General features: G+C 39.8%; 2 protein-coding genes across 4 annotated transcripts in view; both read right to left on the reverse strand.

Annotated features, from left to right (window-relative positions):
• Positions 1–3,224, reverse strand: part of ENOSF1 (enolase superfamily member 1) — a 29,333-nt gene extending 26,109 nt beyond the window's left edge. The window contains exon 1 of one of the 2 annotated variants that reach the window (XR_008664242.1): positions 3,112–3,207. Coding sequence is in view for 1 of the 2 variants with exons in the window: in XM_055323896.1 (XP_055179871.1) it covers positions 3,112–3,195 (84 nt within the window). In the remaining variant the exon portion in view is untranslated. Of the gene's footprint in view, positions 1–3,111 lie in introns of both variants that reach the window. The other variant, XM_055323896.1, reaches the window with a different exon arrangement.
• An 8,825-nt stretch (positions 3,225–12,049) lies between these two features.
• Positions 12,050–19,684, reverse strand: part of YES1 (YES proto-oncogene 1, Src family tyrosine kinase) — a 63,359-nt gene continuing 55,724 nt past the window's right edge. For both annotated transcript variants that reach the window (XM_055323769.1, XM_055323768.1), the window contains exons 11-12: positions 16,118–16,249; positions 12,050–15,228 (exon numbers count right to left, since the gene is read on the reverse strand). In XM_055323769.1, the coding sequence (XP_055179744.1) occupies positions 15,020–15,228; positions 16,118–16,249 (341 nt within the window). In that variant the 3' untranslated portion in view covers positions 12,050–15,019. The remainder of the gene's footprint in view (positions 15,229–16,117; positions 16,250–19,684) is intronic.

Below are 19,684 nucleotides of genomic sequence, written 5' to 3' on the forward strand. Positions count from 1 at the left end.
GAGGATGGGGAACTTTCCAGCAGTGGGAGAAGGCATGAAGGACCTGGGACGGAAGGATAACTTAGGTGACCGTGGCAGTGAAGAGACAGAAATGGGAAAGACTGGAGTGTATTAAGGGTTGGTGACACCCTGGTTTGGCCACTGGGTTCTTGAGAGAGAAGATCCAGAAATGAGATCTGGGAATCACTGGCATACAAGTGGGCACTGAAGCTGTGCACACAGAGGGGGTCTTACTGGGAGTGGACAATGAGACAGGAGGGCCCTTGAGGCCTTCACCGAGGAAAGAAGGGGGCCAGTATAGGAAGCAGCGGCATCAGCCAGGATGCAGAGTGAGAGCAGAAAGAGGAGGCAGCCGACAATGTGACACCCAAACTAGGAGAAAGGACCCTGGGAGTAGAAATAACAAAGTCAATCCCAAGACAAAGAAGGAGACAGAAGGTGATTTCAGATGAAGGAGGAAGTAAGTGTAATGGTCGGAGGCAACAGGGATGAACCAGTAATTTAGAGTTTGGTGGGGAAGGAGCAGACACAGAAGGAAGAAGAGAGGTTAGGGTCAAGGAAAGGTGATTCCAAAGTGGGAATCCTTGTCTAGATGGGATAGACACAGAATCGCCAGGAAAAGAGATGGAGGAAGAAAACACTGGAGATGGAAGGGATGGGGACAGGGTGAGGGTGGGCTCGGCAGTCAGGAGGGTGGGACACAGCAGAAGAGATTTGACAGGACTCACAGAATAAAGGGGAAGAAAAGAGGGCTGTTTTGGAGATCGATGAGTGGAGATGGGGCCCATGGTGCCTTTGTCTCCAGTCTTCTCGGTGATGCAGTGGGCACCCCTCTAACTTCTGGGGGTGCAGGAATGGGAGCCGGAGGAGGGAGAGTGGTCCCAGAGCACAGCCACTCCCAGGAGCTCTGCAGACAATGAGGAAAGGAGAGGAAAAGTACAGCTGGCAAGTGGTGGGGGAGGTGGAGGAGGGGGGGGTAAGCTGGGCTGTGAGCCCACAGCCCTGGAGTTGTCTGGAACTTTGATGAGTGCCTCACAAGCAAGCAAAGTGTAAGTACAATGAGGGTCTGAGAACTCCCATTTCCTAAAAGGCCAATAAAAAAAAAAATCACAGCTGGAATCCTTTAACAGATTTAGGGACAGTTTCAGGACTCTTTCATGAAAATATCCTGCTTCTGGTCAGGAAGGCTCACGCTGCTGCTAAGTGCTGAACAGAGCTGAACTGCTGAGTTCAGCACGCCAGGAGGGCTTGGGAAGCAACACGACCAAGAACTGCAAAGTCGCACCTTCTATTTAGAAAGCACATGAGAATCGGCACACAACATACCCCGTATCTCTGGAAGATATAAATATAAGTATTTATGAGTGTGCGATACAGGTTATCAGATGACCTCTCCTGATCCTGAGGTCATAAACGACTCAAGGACCAGAAACAAGTTCCATTTCTTAAATTATTCTACTTAAAAGCCAGGCTACTTTAACACTTCACAAATTCAAAGCAGAGAAAAATGTAGACCAGAGCCTCTTCGACTTCCGTTTCCTCATATGTAATAAGTAATTATGGCCAATATTTTTTGATGGCTTTCTCTGTGTCAGGCACTTTACAGGCATCTCATTTAATCCTTGAAGCAGATATTATTATGCCCATGTTACTGATAAAACCAAGGCTGAAGAGAGATTAAGTGGCTTACCTATAGCTGCTACATGTCAGAAGGGCAAAGTGGTTGCATTAGGTCAGGTGTTTGAATTTTACAAGCCGGTGAAATCCCAAACATTTATTTGGAGATCCACAAAGGATTACCAACTGGGAGTTTTTTTTTTTTTTTTTTAAGTCATTTAACATAATACAAGAAGGAACACGAAGATTTTAAAAATCGCGAATAATTTAATCTTAGGATAAAGGACATACTTTCAAATGTAATAGCTTTGCTTAGTCAGCATTTTTTTACGATACTTATTTATTTTTCAATATTTCAAGGGGCGCCTGGGTGGCTGAGTCCCTTGAGCGGCTGCCTTCTGCTCAGGTCCTGATCCCAAGGTCCTGGGAGGGAGCCCTGCATCAGGCTCCCTGCTCAGCAGCGAACCTGCTCCTCCCTCTCCCTCTGCCATTCACCCTGCTTGTGCTCTCTATCCCTCTCTCTCAAATAAATAAATAAAATCTTAAAAAAACACATATTTCAAGTACACAAAGAGTATAGGTAATGTAATGATATCTGCGTGTCCTCCACCCACTTAGCCAACCAAGAGAAGGCGAATTCGAGTCCTCTGGTATTCATTCCCCTCTCTCCACACAGGTACCCGTAACCATATCCTAACATGGATGCTTTTCACTTCCCAGCATTTGTTCATACATTCATTACAGACCCACGTAATTCTGTCTCCCTGGTGGACTGAGAGGGGCAGTGAGGATCCAGTGGGCGACGGCCCTCGGGGAGCCCCAGGACAGAACTCCTTCCTAGATTTGGGAGCCACTCTCTAGTGAGACCGTGGTAGGGATGGGGGGTGTCCCTCCACGGTCGATAAGCAAACACACCCGTCAGTATTTAGAAGGCCCTGTGCCTCGACCGCATCTCCAAAGGCTGGCCGGCATTTGCCTCTCGACAGCGACAAATCCTTTCTAGCAACGTTTTCAGGCAATTTCATGAGAGCTCCCCTCCCGTGCCCAACGGCAGTGTGACTCCATTTCACAGATGGGCCCAAATGCCCAGGGAGGTTGGCGTCTTCTCTAGGTCGGTCACTCAGCGAGTTGCGGAGGGGGCAGCCCCCCGCCACGAACCCCGCCAAGGAGTCAGTGCAGAAGCAGTCGGGATGTGCCCTGGGGTTGCGTGGTTGGGGGTCCAACTAGAGCATTTCGCTGTTGCTGCGTATTACTCATTCTGCCAATTACAGCAAAATGCATTTCGTAAATGTGACAACAGGAAATGTTAACGTCGACAAGGAGAAAACTAACAACAGAAAGAAAGAAAGCCCAGGAGGGTGGAGAGTTTCTGGTTACTTGGATCCCCCTTCTCGGCCTCCCACGCTGCAAGAGCAGCAGTCCAAAGCCGGGAACCTGCGCGACCCGCCGGGCTCCTCGCGCCGACCAGGGCGCCCGGGGCGGCTCAGCGCTTACCATGGCGTCGGAGCCGTGGCCGCCCAGCGACGTGGGGAAGCGCACGTCGCGCACCGACAAGCTGCAGATCCTGCCCCGCACCATGTCTCTGCGCGCCGGGAGCTGCCCGCGGGGCCCCGCGAGCGGCGGGAGGGGCGGAGCCCGCCTCCGCGGGCGCTGATTGGCTGCGCGGGCGCGCCGAGGGGCGGGGCGGCCGGCTCCCCGCCCCGCCCCCCGGGCCCCGGGGCCGCGCCGCCCCGCCCCGCCCCGCCCCGCCCCCGCGCGGACTCGCTCGGGGCCGCGGTGCACCGAGACCGGGGGGACGTTCCGCGCGGCGTCGGCGCCCGGGCGGGCCCCCGCTCCGCCCGGCCTGGAAACTCCTGGAAGTAACCGTCCGGGAGCGGCGCCCGAGAGGAAGGAGCGGGATCTGACTACAGTTTGATCGCCTGGAGCCACAGTTGGGCCACGAGCTCCAGGCTTGACCTGAGGCAGCGGTCATAGGGGTGCAGCCCGGGGAGACGCTATAAAATCTTAGGTGTGGGACGCCCGGGTGGCTGGCTCAGTGGTTGAGCGTCTGCCTTTGGCTCAGGGTGTGATCCCGGGGTCCTGGGATCCAGACCCCATCTCGGGCTCTTCTGCAGGAAGCCTGCTTCTCCCTCTGCCTGTGTCTCTGCCTCTCTCTCATGAATATTTTTTTTTTTTTAAATCTTAGATGTCTTTCTTTGACCTCAGCCCCAGGTTGCTACCTGATAAATTGAGAAACAAGTCATGTATTACACCCCTTCTGATGCAGTTACCTGCAATTTAGTACGTTTAAATACGTTACCTCCTACCGTCCAGCTCTGCAAGGTCATTTCCATTTTACTCGTGAAGAAATGGGACTCAAAGAAATTAGGTGGTTTAAGTGAGGCCACACAGCTAGTTAGGTTAAATGGTAGTGTGTTCTGGCTGCAAATCCTGGGCTCTGTCCTCTGGACTGGGACTCTAAGAGGGAACATGGTAAAAGCTAAGGAGGCACACTGATCCTTTGCTTTCAGGTGCAGCACACCCCCTTTTATATCCTGTGGGGAACGCCTTGAAGAATAAATGAAATGTTTGGGAAGCACTGCTGTAGCTGTTATTCTATCAATTTGTGTCTCTGTGGGTAGGGCAGGGACATCTTCAGGGATGCTCACATCACCTCTGCTCCCCAAGAATGCATATAACCCTGCTGGATGAATTCCTTTGGCTTAAGGCTGCAGATCTGGGTCAACTCAAATGCCTACTGAGGCTGGGTGGGCCCCCACGGCAAATAGGAAGGAGTGAAGCAACAGGGCACTATGACTGCAGCTAAAGGCCTTTGCTGTCTGAAAGAAGTAGCCAGTCAGCTCGTTTTCATTTTCCCACAGAAGTCTGAAATCCAAATGTTAATATAAAAGTCTTTTTCCCTGTCCTGCTCTACCCACCTCTGTGTGTGTGTATGTGTGTGTGTGGCTGGAATATATGCTCAATTTTTTTCAAAATGGGTCTATAGCTTGGTTAATAAATTCTAAGTACTTTGTATTCTGAAGATGTATTTTTTCTTTTCTATTTGGATGTTGATTTTACTATATAAAAGTCTTAGTTCAAACTAATACTTTAGTGTTAAAGTACCATTTTTTTTTTCTCCAGAAGACAGGGGTGTGGGAGGGACAGAGAGGGAGAGAATCTTAAGCACACTCCATGCCCAGTGTGGAGTCTGACATGAAGCTCCATCTCACAATCCTGAGATCATGACCTGAGCTGAAATCCAGAGTCCAATGCTTAACCAACAGCCTCCTAGGGGCCCCTGAGTCCCATTCTTTAAAAAATAAGCTGGGGTTTTCCCCTCTCTAGGAAATGTTTGGGTTTTCTCTTTGTGGCTTTAAAATATCACTATTTGGGACTCCTGTGTGGCTCAGCAGTTGAGCATCTGTCTTCAGCTCAGGGCGTGATCCTGGGATCCGGGATCAAGTCCAGCATCTGGCTCCCTGCGAGGAGCCTGCTTTTCCCTCTGCCTGTGTCTTTGCCACTCTCTCTTTCTCTCATGAATAAATAAATAATAAAATCTTCATATACATATGAAGTGGTATATATATATATATATATATAATATCCACTACTTATGTTGAGGATTAATTTGAAAATTATGTTCTGCAATTGAGGGATCCTTTCAACCAGAAGCAATACAGTTCTCTGGAAGAATTTTCTCTATTTTAATAGTTCTTCCTCTTTTCTAAAAAAGATTTTATTATTCATTCATGAGACACACACAGAAAGAGACAGAGACATAGGCAGAGGGAGAAGCAGGCTCCCTATAGGGAGCCCAATCTTGATTCCAGGACCCGGGGATCACGACCTGAGCCAAAGGCAGACACTCAACCACTGAGCCAACCAGGTGTCCCCAATCTTTTTTTCTTCATCTGGAATTTAATTGGCCTGATACTGAACTTCTGAATCTATTATCCATACTTAAAAAAAAAAAAAACTTTTGGACTCTATTCTTTTGTACTGAATTCTGGATATATTCCTTAGCTTAATATTCCAACTCAGATTTGATCTCCAACTGTGTTCTTTTACTCACCCCAACTTTTGTCCTTTGGTGTTGGATTATTTTTCTTCCCTTTTAAAGTTCCAAATTTTCTTTCTCATAGTACAGTTGTCCCCTCTTACCATCAGGGAACACATTCCAAGATCCCCTCCGCAAATGGATGACTGAAACCACACCAAACCTTATATATACTATGTTTTTTTCTATACATACATACCTATGATAAAGTTTAACTTATAAATTAGGCACAGTAAGAGATTAATAATACTAGAATTATATCAATACATTAAATAAAAGTTATGTGAACATGGTCTCTCAAAATATCTTTACTGTACTCACCCTTCTTGTGATGCTGTGAGAGAAAATGTCTACATGATGGTGTGAAATGATTTGGATGACTAGGCATTTTCGCAGTATGTTAGGCTATTGACCTTCTGAGGATTCATCGGGAAGAATGCTTCTGGTCAGCAGGCTGACCACAGGTGACTGAAATCAGGGAAACCAAAACCAAAACCACAGATGAGATCAGTGTACCTCCACCCTTTTTGAAAAAAATGGGATGCCATAGCTTCTCAAAACAAAGTTTTCATTTGTTTCCTCCATTAAGTTTGATTCCTCAAGTGTTAGTTCTTGGTTAATTTCTTTTATGGTGCTAATATTCTTCACATTAGTGTTCATATGCCCACTATTTTTTTATATGCCTCTTATTTTTTTTAAAAAAATATTTTATTTATGAGAGACAGAGACACAGGCAGAGGAAGGAACAGGCTCCATGCAGGGAGCCTGATGTGGGACTAGATCCCAGGTCTCCAGGATCGTGCCCTGGGCCAAAGGCAGGCGCCAAACCACTGAGCCACCCAGGGATCCCCTGCCTGTTAGTATTTATTATTGAGAATCACATTTTGCCTTTCTGTGAAGCTAGTACTTGAAGACCTGTCTCTGGGGATTGTGGAAGAGGGGGACATGTGGCAGCACAGGTATAGAAGTAGTTTTTCTTCTAGGTGAGGTGGCTCGTGTTCCTTCTGAGCTTTCAGAGTCATGTTCAGGGCTGGATCCCAGAGGTAAATATCAGAATAAACTAATCCATTTTCTGTTTTCCTTGTGGTAATCTGGGTTTACTTTAGGATCTGCTTGCTTTCCTCACTAGCCCCTGGATTCCATCCAGGACTCACCCAGGGCAAACTGTGAACTTTGTTTGGAAAACTGTTAGTACGGTTATCAGCTTACTATACTAGGACAGGCCTACCCTGCTATTCCAAATGTTGCCCTCTAATTTAATGACCCTAAAAACAAAAACCAAAAAACCCACTATAATAGCCCTGCTCTTTCTAGTGAAAATAAAATAACAAGGACAGGATTTATACTACCATCTTAGATGGCTAGAAAACCAGCTCAAATATTTGGAAGAAAGGACTTCAGGCAATGGACCATAGGGAGACCATACTCATCATCTCCAAGACTAGGGAAACAATGCACCCTACAATTGTACCAAATCACGGTCTACAGGCTATAGTGCAAAGGCAGCGATGGGGAAGGGGGAGGAGGCAGGTCCCCAAAAGAGCGCTGCAGTGTTACTGAGCTGAAGAGATGAAAATTAGTGTTTATTTTTATTAGCCCAGGGCCAATGTGGAGGTAGAGAACAGAAGAACCCCTTCTAATCTTTGGCTGAATACTAACAGGCACATGAATGAGAAAAATTTGAGAAAGAGACACAAGGAAAAACAGGGAAGAAAATTATTGGCGGTTACACAGGATTAGGAATAGCACCTGTTCCTGATTAAAAAAAAAAAAAGATCTGGTAGTAATACATGGAGCATTAGGTAGATTCCTCAATAGGGCAGAGGAAAAATCTTCCAAGATTAAAGACTGCTTTGGACTGAGCTTTAATGAAAGGATTTAGCTTGAAAGGATTCATTGATTCCAAGTAAATAATAGACAAAACAATCCCTAAGGTTGCACAGGGCTTCGAATAATTCCTGTCCCCACCAGCCAGAGTAGAAATGGCATGAAATCAAAATTCAATATTATTTAAAAGAATATTTTAAAAACTTCAGCAACCTAAAACTGCAATTTATAGTGATTAGTACCCAATCAAATTACTGGGCATATATAAAAGTAGGAACAGACAATCCAGGTGAAAGTACAACAGAAACAGACCCAATAGTCCCAATATCAAGATAAAAACCTTCAAGATGGTAGAGAACATTGTAACCATAGTGAAAAGAGGAATGAAAGATATAAAGAAAAAAAATGAAAGCTAGTATTTCTGAGATTTAAAAAAAAATACTGTAATACTGTATGGGATTGAAAGCAGAATAGACACTCCAAAAAAAAAAAAAAAAAAAAAGACAATGCTCCAGGAACCCCTAGGTGGCTCAGCAGTTGAGTACCTGCTTTTGGCTCACAGCGTGATCCCAGGGTCCGGGATCGAGTCCCACAATGGGCTTCTTGTGGGGAGCCCGCCTCTCCTTCTGCCTGTGTCTCTGCCTCTCGCCTCTCTCTCTCTCTGTGTCTCTCATGAATAAATAAAATCTTAAAAAAAAAAAGAAGGGAAATGATACCAGATGGAAAAATGTTGAGTCAATGATCTAAGCTTCCATCATAAAAAAAAAAAACTAGAAAAAGAAGAGGAACTATACCACAAAAACAAATAAATAAATTAATAACAAAGCAAATAAAACCCAGAAAGATGGATTAGTAAATAAAGATCAGGGATCAATGAAATAAAACACACTTATGCACATGCACACATGCGTACATGCACACAACATAGAGCAAATCAATGAAATAATATCCTGGTTCTATGAGAAAAATCACTAAAACTGATCAACCATAAGCTTGACTAAGGAGAAAAAAAAGGGAAGACACAAATTACCAAGATCACGAATGAAAGTGGAGGTATCCATACAGATACTATAGATATTGAAAGGATAATGGAAGATTATGAACTAACACCAGAGCTCATTCAAGAATAATCAACAGGGGCTCCTGGATGGCTCAGTGGTTGGGCGTCTGCCTTCAGCTCAGGTCCTGATCCTGCGATCCTCAGGATTAAGTCCCGCATCAGGCTTCTTTCAGGGAGCCTGATTCTCCCTCTGCCGGTGTCTCCTCTCCCTCTCTCTCTCTCATGAATAAATAAAATCTTTAAAAAAAAAAAAAAGAATCAACAAAATGAAAAGGCAACCTATTGAATGGAAAAAATATTTGCAAGTCATGTATCTGATGAAAGAATAATACTCAAAACATAGAAATCCTACAGCTTAAAAACAAAACAAAAGGGACACCTGGATGGCTCAGAGGTTTAGCGCCTGCCTTCGGCCCAGGATCAAGTCCCACATCAGGCTCCCTGCATGGAGCCGGTTTCTCCCTCTGCCTATGTCTGCCCAGCCCCCTTTGTTTCTCATGAATAAATAAATAAAATCTTTAAAAAACAAAACCCATAAATAATCAAATTAAAAAAGAGTAGACCTGAATAGTAATTTTTCCCAAAGAAGCTACAGATAACAAGTATATGAAAATGTGCTCAATATCACCAATTATCAGGGAAATGCAAATCAAAACCTCAATGAGACATCACCTTACACCTGATAAAATAGCTATTATCAACAAGACAAGAGGTAACAAGTGTTGGCAAGAATGTGAAGAAAAGGGAACCCTTTTACATTGTCTGTGGGAATGTAAATTGGTGCAGCCACTGTGGAAAACAGTATGGACATTCCTCAAAAAATTAAAAACAGAACTACCATAAAATTCAGCAATTATACCTCTGGGTATTTATTTGAAGAAAATGAAAGCATTAACACAAAAAGTTATATACATCCCCACAGTCATTACAGCATTTAGAATAACCAAGATGTGGCAATAACTTAAGTGTCCATCAATGAATGAATGGATAAATAAAATGTGTATATATAATGGAATGTTACTGTCTTAAGAAAGGAATGAAAATTTTCCATTCGAGACATGGATGGGCCCTAAGGGCATTATGCTAAGTGAAATCAGTCAGAGAAAGACAAATACTGTGTGATTTTACTTGTATATGGAATCCAAAAACACAAATAAATCAACCTCATAGATACAGAAAACACACTGGTGGTTGTCAGAGGTGGGGGATGGAAATGGGTGAGGGAGTCAAAAGGTATAAACTTCCATTTTTAAACTTATAAAAATAAGTCAGAAAAAAAATAAGTCAGCAGGACAGAATGTACAGCTTGGCAATGACAATTAATACCACCATATTGCATATCTGAGAGTTGCTAAGAGAGTAGATCTTCAAAGTTCTCATCAGAAGAAAAAAAATTGTTACTAGATTTATTGTGACCATTTTACAATATATACAAGTACCAAATCATATTCTGTACATCTGAAATATAATGTGTTAATTTTACCTCAATTAAAAAAGATTTAGTATATTCTTTCCAGTTAATAAGGTCTTACAGTAGTTTTACACACTAAAATAAAATTTACTGTTACCAAAAATGTTACTATTTCATATAAACTGTCTTTGATGTAATAGTTATTTTCTACTGATAGTGTATGAGGAGTATCAATCAGGGTCCCAAATGGAAACAGCACATCAAATTAAGATGAATCAAGGATATTTACAAAAGGCAGGCAGGATAGGGTAATCACAGGATTAAGTTAGTCACCAAATTAGCACTCTACCCCTAAGACAGAAAAGATAAGGGATGGGAGCTGTTATCACTTCCCAAAAAGAGAGAAAATATATATTGAAAGGAACTTATGGTTGAAGGACATAGGCAACACAACCTCAAAAGGAGGAAATTAGGAAATAAATACCTTGACCTTTTAGATTTCCTCTCATCTTTTGCTAGAGCTCCTCACTGGCTTACCCCCACCAAGAATCCAAAGTGAGAGAGCCCAGTGACAAGTACAGCAGAGTGGATGTGGAGGGGCAAATAGATAATGCCAGGCATGTGTTGCTTATTTTAATAAGTATTCCTTTCTGTATTAACATTTTTGACAGTTTGAACATCAATCAATCAGGACTGCGGTTGCTGGTGACAGAAACTCAACTTGATGTCATTTACTTATTTTTATTTCTTTTTTTTTTAATTTATTCATGACAGACGGTGGGGGGGCGGGGCAGACACAGGCAGAGGGAGAAGCAGGCTCCATGCAGGGAGCCCGATGTGGGACTTGATCCCAGGACTTCAGAATCACGCCTTGGGCCGAAGGCAGGTGCTAAACTGCTGGGCCACCTGGGGATCCCCTATTTCTTATTTTTTTAAAGATTTTATTTATTCATAAGAGACAGAGAGGCAGAGACATAGGCAGAGGAAGAAGCAGGCTCCCTGTGGGGAGCCCCGATGCAGGACTTGAAGCCACCCCCCAACAGGGAACCACTGAGCCACTCAGGTGTCCATCAACTTGATGTCATTTAAACAAATAAAAGGAAAAATGGGAAGAAGGGCTAGAGAAGTGCTGAATGGAAACAAATGCCATTGGGGTACAATCTTCCTCAACCCCACAAGTTGGTTTCTTTTAATAACAAAGTGGGGACCTGGTCTCCAGCAGCATTGGGGTGGCATCCTTAGAGAAGTATAAGGAGATGAGAGGAGACTCAGCTTCCAATTCCATAGAGAAAGGTCTTAAAAAAGGACTTTACAAAAATATGTCATAAACAGGCTAGGAAGACCGATTTGAAAGATGTTAATTCTTAGCAAATTATAAGCACAACCTAATCCTAACCAAAATGTCACTTGAATTTTTTGGGAATATGAAAAATAAACTCTAAACTTCATCAAGAATTTGCCAGAATACCAATTTAAAAAAAGAAGAAGAAGAAAAGGAATAGCATAGAGAACTTGTTCAATTATTAAAATGCATTATCAAGTGATTAACAATTACAAGTGTTGAGGGAAGAATGGCAAGTTAATTGAAAACAGATGTGTGTAAATATGTGCATAGCAAGATCTCAAAGTAATGGGATGGGAATGAATTAACCAATAAATGGTGCAGGAAAAATTAACTATACAGGACAAAATCATGCTAGACCCTTAAAAGTCACATTTATACCCAGATAATTTAAGAGAAATATAAAAAAGAAAAGCATAAAATATTAATAGATAAGATGAATATTTAATCTTGGGATGCAAAAGACTTTTTAAGTAATAATAAAGGAGATTTTACAACATACAAATGTACAACTTAAATGTGAAAAACTTACATGCAAACTTAAAAGGCAAACAGCAAACTAGAAAAACATTCTTAAACCGAGGAACTATACTACACCATATAAAAACAATATACGTTTACTAAATGATGTGTTTGTTCATTAAATGTACTATTCTGAAATCATTAGGGAAAAACAAAGCTAATTATTTTAGATAATTGTAAAAGACAATAATATTACCTTATTGAAAATAAATGCTTTAGATTGGCCATTCATAATTTAGTATAACTTTATTTTCATTATACCTATAATAAAAGAGTAAAACACACACAGAAGTAAGGCTCACATATTTTTCATTTTTAGAAAATTAAGTCCCTTGTGGCCAAAAAGTGGTCTTTTATATTATATCCTTCACTGTGAATAGCTTCACTCAAATAACCTAGGTTTTGCTGTATGATTGATACATTAATTGTAGTTGCTGGTATAATTAAAAAAAAAAAACTTGTAAAAATGTCACTCACCTGACATGGATTATTAAACACATAAAATCAGATCATTACTGAACTCATTCTAATAAAGAATTGAAAAAAAAACTGATTTAACTCTGCTCAAGAGTTATAACTGAACACTTTTTTCCTAATGGAAGAACAAATTCAGAATAATATGCTATAAATGCCAATTTAAAAAACAAAAACTGATGAGAAAATATGAATAGTGGCTGAAAAGATAAATGGGTACATTCAATGAGAATCTTTATTTCAATTATCCACAAAACAATATTATAATACCTTATAAAAATATTAAGTTTTAGGCTACCATTATCCATTAAAAAAAGAGTTTGTGCTAAAAGGTTGTTTTTGCCAACTTTCTTTTCTGGTGAGGGTTAAGTTCCACATTAAGACACTGAAGATGAAAAGCTGCTGGGGAAAAATATCTTCAAATGTAGAAAGTTGTTTATTTTTCTTGGCAATTTAAAAATACATAACCATTTTAACTGAATACACATTAAGTTAGTGTTTTACTTCCTTACTATACAATTGAACTGCTCCATTTAGTTAAAACCTAATGAATACCATCAACTTTTCCTTACTTTTCTGAACATAATTAGTACATAATTTTGCTATCCTTTTCAAATGCTTAATAAATTACAGTATCATAGTTCACATAAAGCCCTTTAAAAATCAGACGGCCCAGGTTGTAGATGTCAGCATGTCATTTTTTTACATTTAAAAATGATGACGCAGTCTTCTTCGGAAGACCCTCTTGGAAGAGAGAGAGATTCAATACTAAACAGGTTACGTAAACATTAGAAATCTCCACAACTTTTAGTACCAGAACAATTACCAACTTGCATGAAGCTCATTTGTCACATTTTAAAATTGCCTGAATTTCAACACAGTTACCATGGCACAGAATTTTAAACTTAATGAGGAAAATGGATAAGTGATGGTAGTTAAAAATTATAATTCTAGGGGTTGTTGGTTTTCAAGATCACAGTGGAACTACAGTAGGGTTAGGGGTTGTGAACAGGGCAAGTACATGATAAAGCTCACTGATCTTATAAGATTCAACAATTTTTCTTGAATAAATGTTGATGGGGGAAAAAGGAATCATAATTCTAAAATATGGGAACGTGACGCATTGCTTTAAAAGTGTGACTATAAAGAATATTTTAAGACATAAATACCAAACTTTTGTCAGATTCACCTTTGCTACACATAAACTAGTAATGATCCCATTTACATTCATATTTTGGAATTTCTTTTTGAGTCAGTCATAAAACTTTTGGAGTTTTACTTCTATGCTCTGAATGGGCAAAGCCTGTCCCTCCTTCCCACCACTATTGTTATTCTCAATAAGTATTCCTCCTCAAATCAACTAAATTCTGAAAAGGGAAAAAATGATCAGCATTAAGTACATTTAAAAAGTTAATGCAGATTTAAACACAGATTTGAAAACTGGAGTTCTAAAACTTTTGCATAAAAGCTGTATCACTGGAATTAGTGGGAAGCCCTAACTTAGCTATTTGAGGCAGTAACACTCATTTAGTGTTTATGTTAAGTAAGATTAGTTTTAGTCATACCTGTAACTCTTAAAATCTCACAAAACAGGAGCTTTGAGTGCCAGCAAAGCCATTTTGTCACTCCTTAACACTAACATTAAGCATAGCATTCCATTCCTCTACCTGTAGAATTTTCACATTTTCTTTCCTCATATTTCTTTTAAATATTTTCTTCTTTGTCAGTCTATATTCAGGAAGAGCAAAAGTGCATTCAAGTCCCTGATCTAGTGATACTTTATATTTGTGGCACCCATCACCATAAGTACATACTAGAAATATCTCACAGTACCAGTCTATTTTTTAAAAAGGACTGTTTAAATGCCAGGTCTTATTTTTTCATGCTATCTATAGATAAGAAGATTTCCCCTTGGATTGGACAGTACAACTTCAATTATATACTGCCTTAAAAAAAATCAATGCAATCTTATAAAAGATTAACTCACTTCCTAGTTACCTTCATTATTCTAAACTGAGCTAATCAGAAAATGATTAAAGTGAAAAATTTCTTCTACTTTCCAGTTCCATGAGTGTATTACATAGTGCATTATACTTTCAAATGTCACTACTGGAGTCTAACATTTAATCAAGTTTTAGATGCTGTTTATATTCCTTTTTGCTTCTAAAAACCTGGTGCATTTCCATGCAAAAGAAGGCAAATATTAATAAGATTGCATATTAACTGTTCAACTTAGAAAAAACTTATGAGAACAATGCATGGAAGAATCTTTCAAAACTGGAATGGACTTGTTTGGTCCCATGAAGTTCCTTAACTTTAGATTTTATTATCGTATAAGTATTTTTATCTCCCAAGTTTTGTCTATAATGATACACAATTTTCTCTTATAAACTCTGAGTTTGGGGAATAAAAGAAAGGAAGTGATTCATAAAGAAGTAGCCTTTGTGCTCTTCATTGTCATGCTATCACTCACACTGTCATCAATATCATAACTATACTTTCTTTGGACCCTGAAATAAGTTGGAAAATTCATCATTGGTATTTTAGAGTTTAACACTTGGAAAAAAAAAAAGTGGTTTGTGCAACCATATCTGGAATTCCAGTTTACCATTAAAAACATGCAGAGTGAAGAAGACTTTCTTCTTTTGATTCCCGTATGTAAAGTAAGGAAGTCTACACAAGTTCTTTGCATTTTGGCAGATTTGTGCATATAAAAGGCTACTTGTATTATAAATTTTCTCCTGGCTGGTACTGTGGCTCTGTAGCAGTGAAGTAGTCTTCCAAGAAGGACTGAATATATTCAAATGTTGGTCTTTCATCAGGGTCCTTCTTCCAACAAAGATTCATCAATTCATGTAGGGATTCTGGACAGCCCTGAGGGCAAGGCATCCTGTATCCTCGTTCCACCTGTTCGAGCACTTCACGGTTTACCATACCTAACACACAAGATTCAAACATTAAGAAGAGTGATCCCAAACACCACTAGCAAAACAGAACAAATCCCCTAGCCACTAACTGATTCAAAGTATAGTAAGTTTATTTAAAGAAAGGATTCTTTCAACAAAAAAATAAATTTTAAATGTCAAGTATATCAAGAGCTTAGAAAATGCTAATCTGTTTTTCAACATGTTTATTTTTTTCATTCCACCTACAAAAAAGCCAACCCAATTTGGTTAATGAGAATTTAGAGTACTACTTTGAAGTACTGATACTTTGATATTAACCGTTTACAAGGACCAAATTTGGGTGAGGGACAGTGGCAAGACAATGTCTGAAAGAATTCCAAACAAATTCAGAAGAAAGTTATGGTCCTGTTTTTGCTTAATGTATGAATCATGTAACTATATGGATGCACTTCCCTGAAACAGTTTCCTTATCTAATATCACCTGTTTGCCTTTCTTGAAGTTATTATACACAATTCCTTTCTTGTATTCCTTTATAATCCTGCCCCCATCAGTAGCTCACCCTGTGTTATGATAGGCTAAGTATACCCCCCAATTATTGGGGGGTGGGAGGTACTGGGGAGATGACTCAAAATATTATTTAAGACATACTTATTATCTGAGAGAATAGTAGAGATAAAAAGTCCTTTTGGAAATGGTACTGAGAAAGCTGAGGTTAATGTGGGGCACACCTCCTGTGTTTGCCCTATTCAAGGATTGTGATTCTCAAAGGCTGCTGTCCATCCAATGCCAAAATAATGAGAGAGAGGGAGGAAAGAGAGAAGAAATAAAGGCCTTTCTCCCCCTTACATTTTTTGCTCTTAATAAACTCCAGTTAAGGCTCTTTGGATAACCAAGAGCTAAAATGAAATGCAAGCTTACCTGGGTATGGTACTCTGCCCTTTGTTACCAGTTCTGTCTGTAGAATTCCAAATGACCATACATCAGACTTGATCGTAAATCGACCATATAGTGCAGCCTCAGGAGCTGTCCATTTGATTGGAAACTTTGCACCTAAAACAATGACCATCTTGCTTAAGTAAATTGCTTTTAGGAATCTATTTTTGTAAATATGGCATAAACGGGCTAATCTTCTATTAATATCTTAATTGTATGTGTCATCAACAACAAATTCTTCAAAGGTACAAGATACATGGGAAAAATTCTTTAAAATGTGTATTAAAATAAATTATATCTCCCTGATAAATCAAAGACATTAAAAAAAAACAAATATTGTGAGGACAGGAAAATGTTCAAAAAATAGAGGAACAGAGGGGTGCCTGGGTGACTCAGGTGATTGAGCATCCAACTCTTGCTCTGCTCAGATTTTGATCTCGGGATCATGATTTCAGGCCCTGTACTGGGCTCCACGCTGGGCGTGAAGCCTCTTTAAGAAAAAGGAAAAAACAGACGTATAAACTCTAATAAGCAACTAAAAACATGATTATAGGATCTATAACTTTTAATGAAGTCTAGCACCTAGTAGCTATAGCAAACTATAGCAAACTATTGGTTGATGAGGGCAGTCTGTTGGATTCTAACTTTAAAAGCCTATATTTACTCAAATATGTAGTGTATGCTTTTTATACAGCAGACATTTGCCAATCATTATGGGAGACATAAAAACACAGCCTTTGTGAAGCTCAGACATTTAGAGTGAAAATAACATTATAGGCGCCTTACATTCTTATTATATATATGTTGTGAAATAGTTCTTTAGATGTTCAGAAAAACAGATCAATTTTCACTTACAGTTACAAACAGTTTCATTTAAAAAGCAGCAGCTAGAGGCACCTGGTAGCTTCAGTCTGTTCAGTCAGTTAAGCATCTGACTCTTGATTTCAGCTCAGATCAATTCTCAGGGTTGTGAGATTGAGCCTCAAGTCAGGCTCCATTCCTAGTAGGAGGCCTGCTTAAGATTCTCACTCTGCCTCTCCCTCTGTCCCTCCTCCTGTCTCTCTCCCTCATAAATAAACAAATAAAATCAAAAGTAGCAGTTAACTTAAACTTTAAAGAATGGTTAGAATTTTTAGTTAAGGATTACAGAAGAATAGGAAGATATTTTAACTGGAAGGAATTGCACACAGGTACAGAGGCTGAAAAGAAAGCCTTGTGTGGAAGGCAGGGCTTCTTAACCTGGCACGACTGGTATTTGGGGATGGATAATTCTTTGTTTGGTGGGGGCTGGTTTGTACACCATAAGATGTTTAGCAGTATACCTGACTTCTACCCACTAGATTTCAGCAGTTGTCTCTCAGCTATAACAACCAAAACTGTCTCAAGACCCTGCCAAATGTCCCCTGGGGGAACAATGTCACCCCTGGTTGAGAACATAGTTTAAGGCAACAGTTCCCAGTGGCCTGTGAACTAATGTGGTCACTGGAAAAAAAAGTCACAGTCACATATCAATTCACATAGCTAAAATTTTTAATTTATAGGTAGGTCCTTTATCCTGATTATGTCCTTCCTACTTGGATAGTATTAAATAGCTCTTTCTTTTATGAAAAGGTGGTAACAGTTGATAGCTGAGAAAAAATTTCTGGTGTGTCTACTAAATAAATCTTTACTAATCTTTATGTTGGGCTTACTAGGATCGTATTGAAATAGTTTGTTTATAATTCAGTCTTAGACATTAGTCAGTGAGTTCGTCAACAGCAGAAACCATACTCTTCTATGGTCATACCCTCATGCCTAGCACAAACATTTGTTAAAGGTAAGCCAGCACTGGGGCACCTGCGTGGCTCAGTGGTTGAGCATCTGCCTTTGGCTCGGGTCATGATCCTGGTCCTGGGATGGAGTCCTGCATCGGGCTTACTGCAGGGAGCCTGCTTCTCCCTCTGCCTGTGTCTCTGCCTCTCTTTCTGTGTCTCTCATGAATAAAGAAAGAAAATCTTAAAAAAAAAAAAAAGAAGAAGAAGAAGAAGGTAAGCCAGCATGGAGACATGGCATGCCAAGGCATCTCTCTCTTTTTTTGTTTTGGTAAGTTCTCTTTCTTTGTAGGTGTGGAGGGTGACTGAAGGTTTTCAAGCAAGATCGGCAACCTATGTAGTGATTTGTTTTTGGACCTTACTCCATCTCTTCCTGTCAAAGTTACTCTCTTTTAGGGTTACCCTGGTGACTGTCAGTTAAGACCTGACTCTTGATTTTGGCTTGAGTCATGATCTCAGGGCACTGAGATTAAGATCCGTATCAGGCTCTGCACTCAGCAGAGGGTCTGCTTGGGATTCTCTCTCCCCCTCTTCCCTTGTCCCTCGCCCCATGCTCTCTCTCAGATAAATCTTTAAAAAAAAGTTTATTTTGTCAAAGCCCTGCTCTCGAGCCATCACTCACATCTCTGAAGTCCTTCCTGTTCTTTCCTCTTTCCCACAGTAATTTTCATATACTCTTTTGACATCGATTACACAGTAACTTTATAGTTATACACACACACACATCACCTATTAAATAAACAAACAAATACACACACACACACACCTTGCCTATTAAAATATAAGCTCTAATATTTACTGAGCATCTACTGTGTTAGGTAATGTCAGGCACAATACTTTATTTCACTAAAGTTCCACAACAATCTTTTTTTTAATAATAAATTTATTTTTTATTGGTGTTCAATTTGCCAACATACAGAATAACACCCAGTGCTCATCCCGTCAAGCGCCACCCCCCAGTGCCCATCACCCATTCACCCCCAGTTCGTTTCCCAGAGTTAGGAGTCTTTATGTTCTGTCTCCCCCACAACAATCTTGAAGAGTAGATATTACCATCTAGTCTTTGTAAGTATGGAGACAGAGAACAGTCAAAAAAATGAGTTGGTTTCAACCAATTCAAATTGGTTGAAATTTCTGGGGTAATAAGAAATGGAACTGGTATTCAAAAACCTATACTCTTTCCAAGGGCATATATTGTATGTATGTTCAAGAAATATGTACTGAATGAAAGTTTGGAGAAACAGACAACAAAGAGAATGACCTTATATTAATTTTCACAATTCCCTTCCCTCTGTACAGAGTCAATCTTCCAAACGTCTTTATTACAATTTTATATATAATATAAAGAATAACTGTAAATTTGATGTAAAGATGGTTTCCAAGGCCTTTATAAAATTGTATGCTATTTCTCAATTTATTAACTTTAAAAATACCTTTTCTGATACTTTGTGTAGTAAAATCTAGATGGTTCTGAAGTTTGTCACAAAAGGAATTTAAAAACGTTTATTTGTTGGCATGACAAAAGTAGTAAAAAGAGGAATGTACTACTTGTTAAATTTATAATGCAAAAAACAGCAAGTCAAGTTCCTCCTTGAGGGAAATAACTATCAGAAAGTCATGGTAACATATATTATATATAATTTTATGAATTAAATCAATGTTTCTATGACTCTTCTAAATAGACCTAGAGATATTCTTATTGTGTAAAACCTAAATATTCAAAAGAATGGTAAGAAAATTC

This window comes from Nyctereutes procyonoides, unplaced genomic scaffold, assembly GCF_905146905.1.
Source record: "Nyctereutes procyonoides isolate TBG_1078 unplaced genomic scaffold, NYPRO_anot_genome, whole genome shotgun sequence".
Lineage (NCBI taxonomy): Eukaryota > Metazoa > Chordata > Mammalia > Carnivora > Canidae > Nyctereutes > Nyctereutes procyonoides.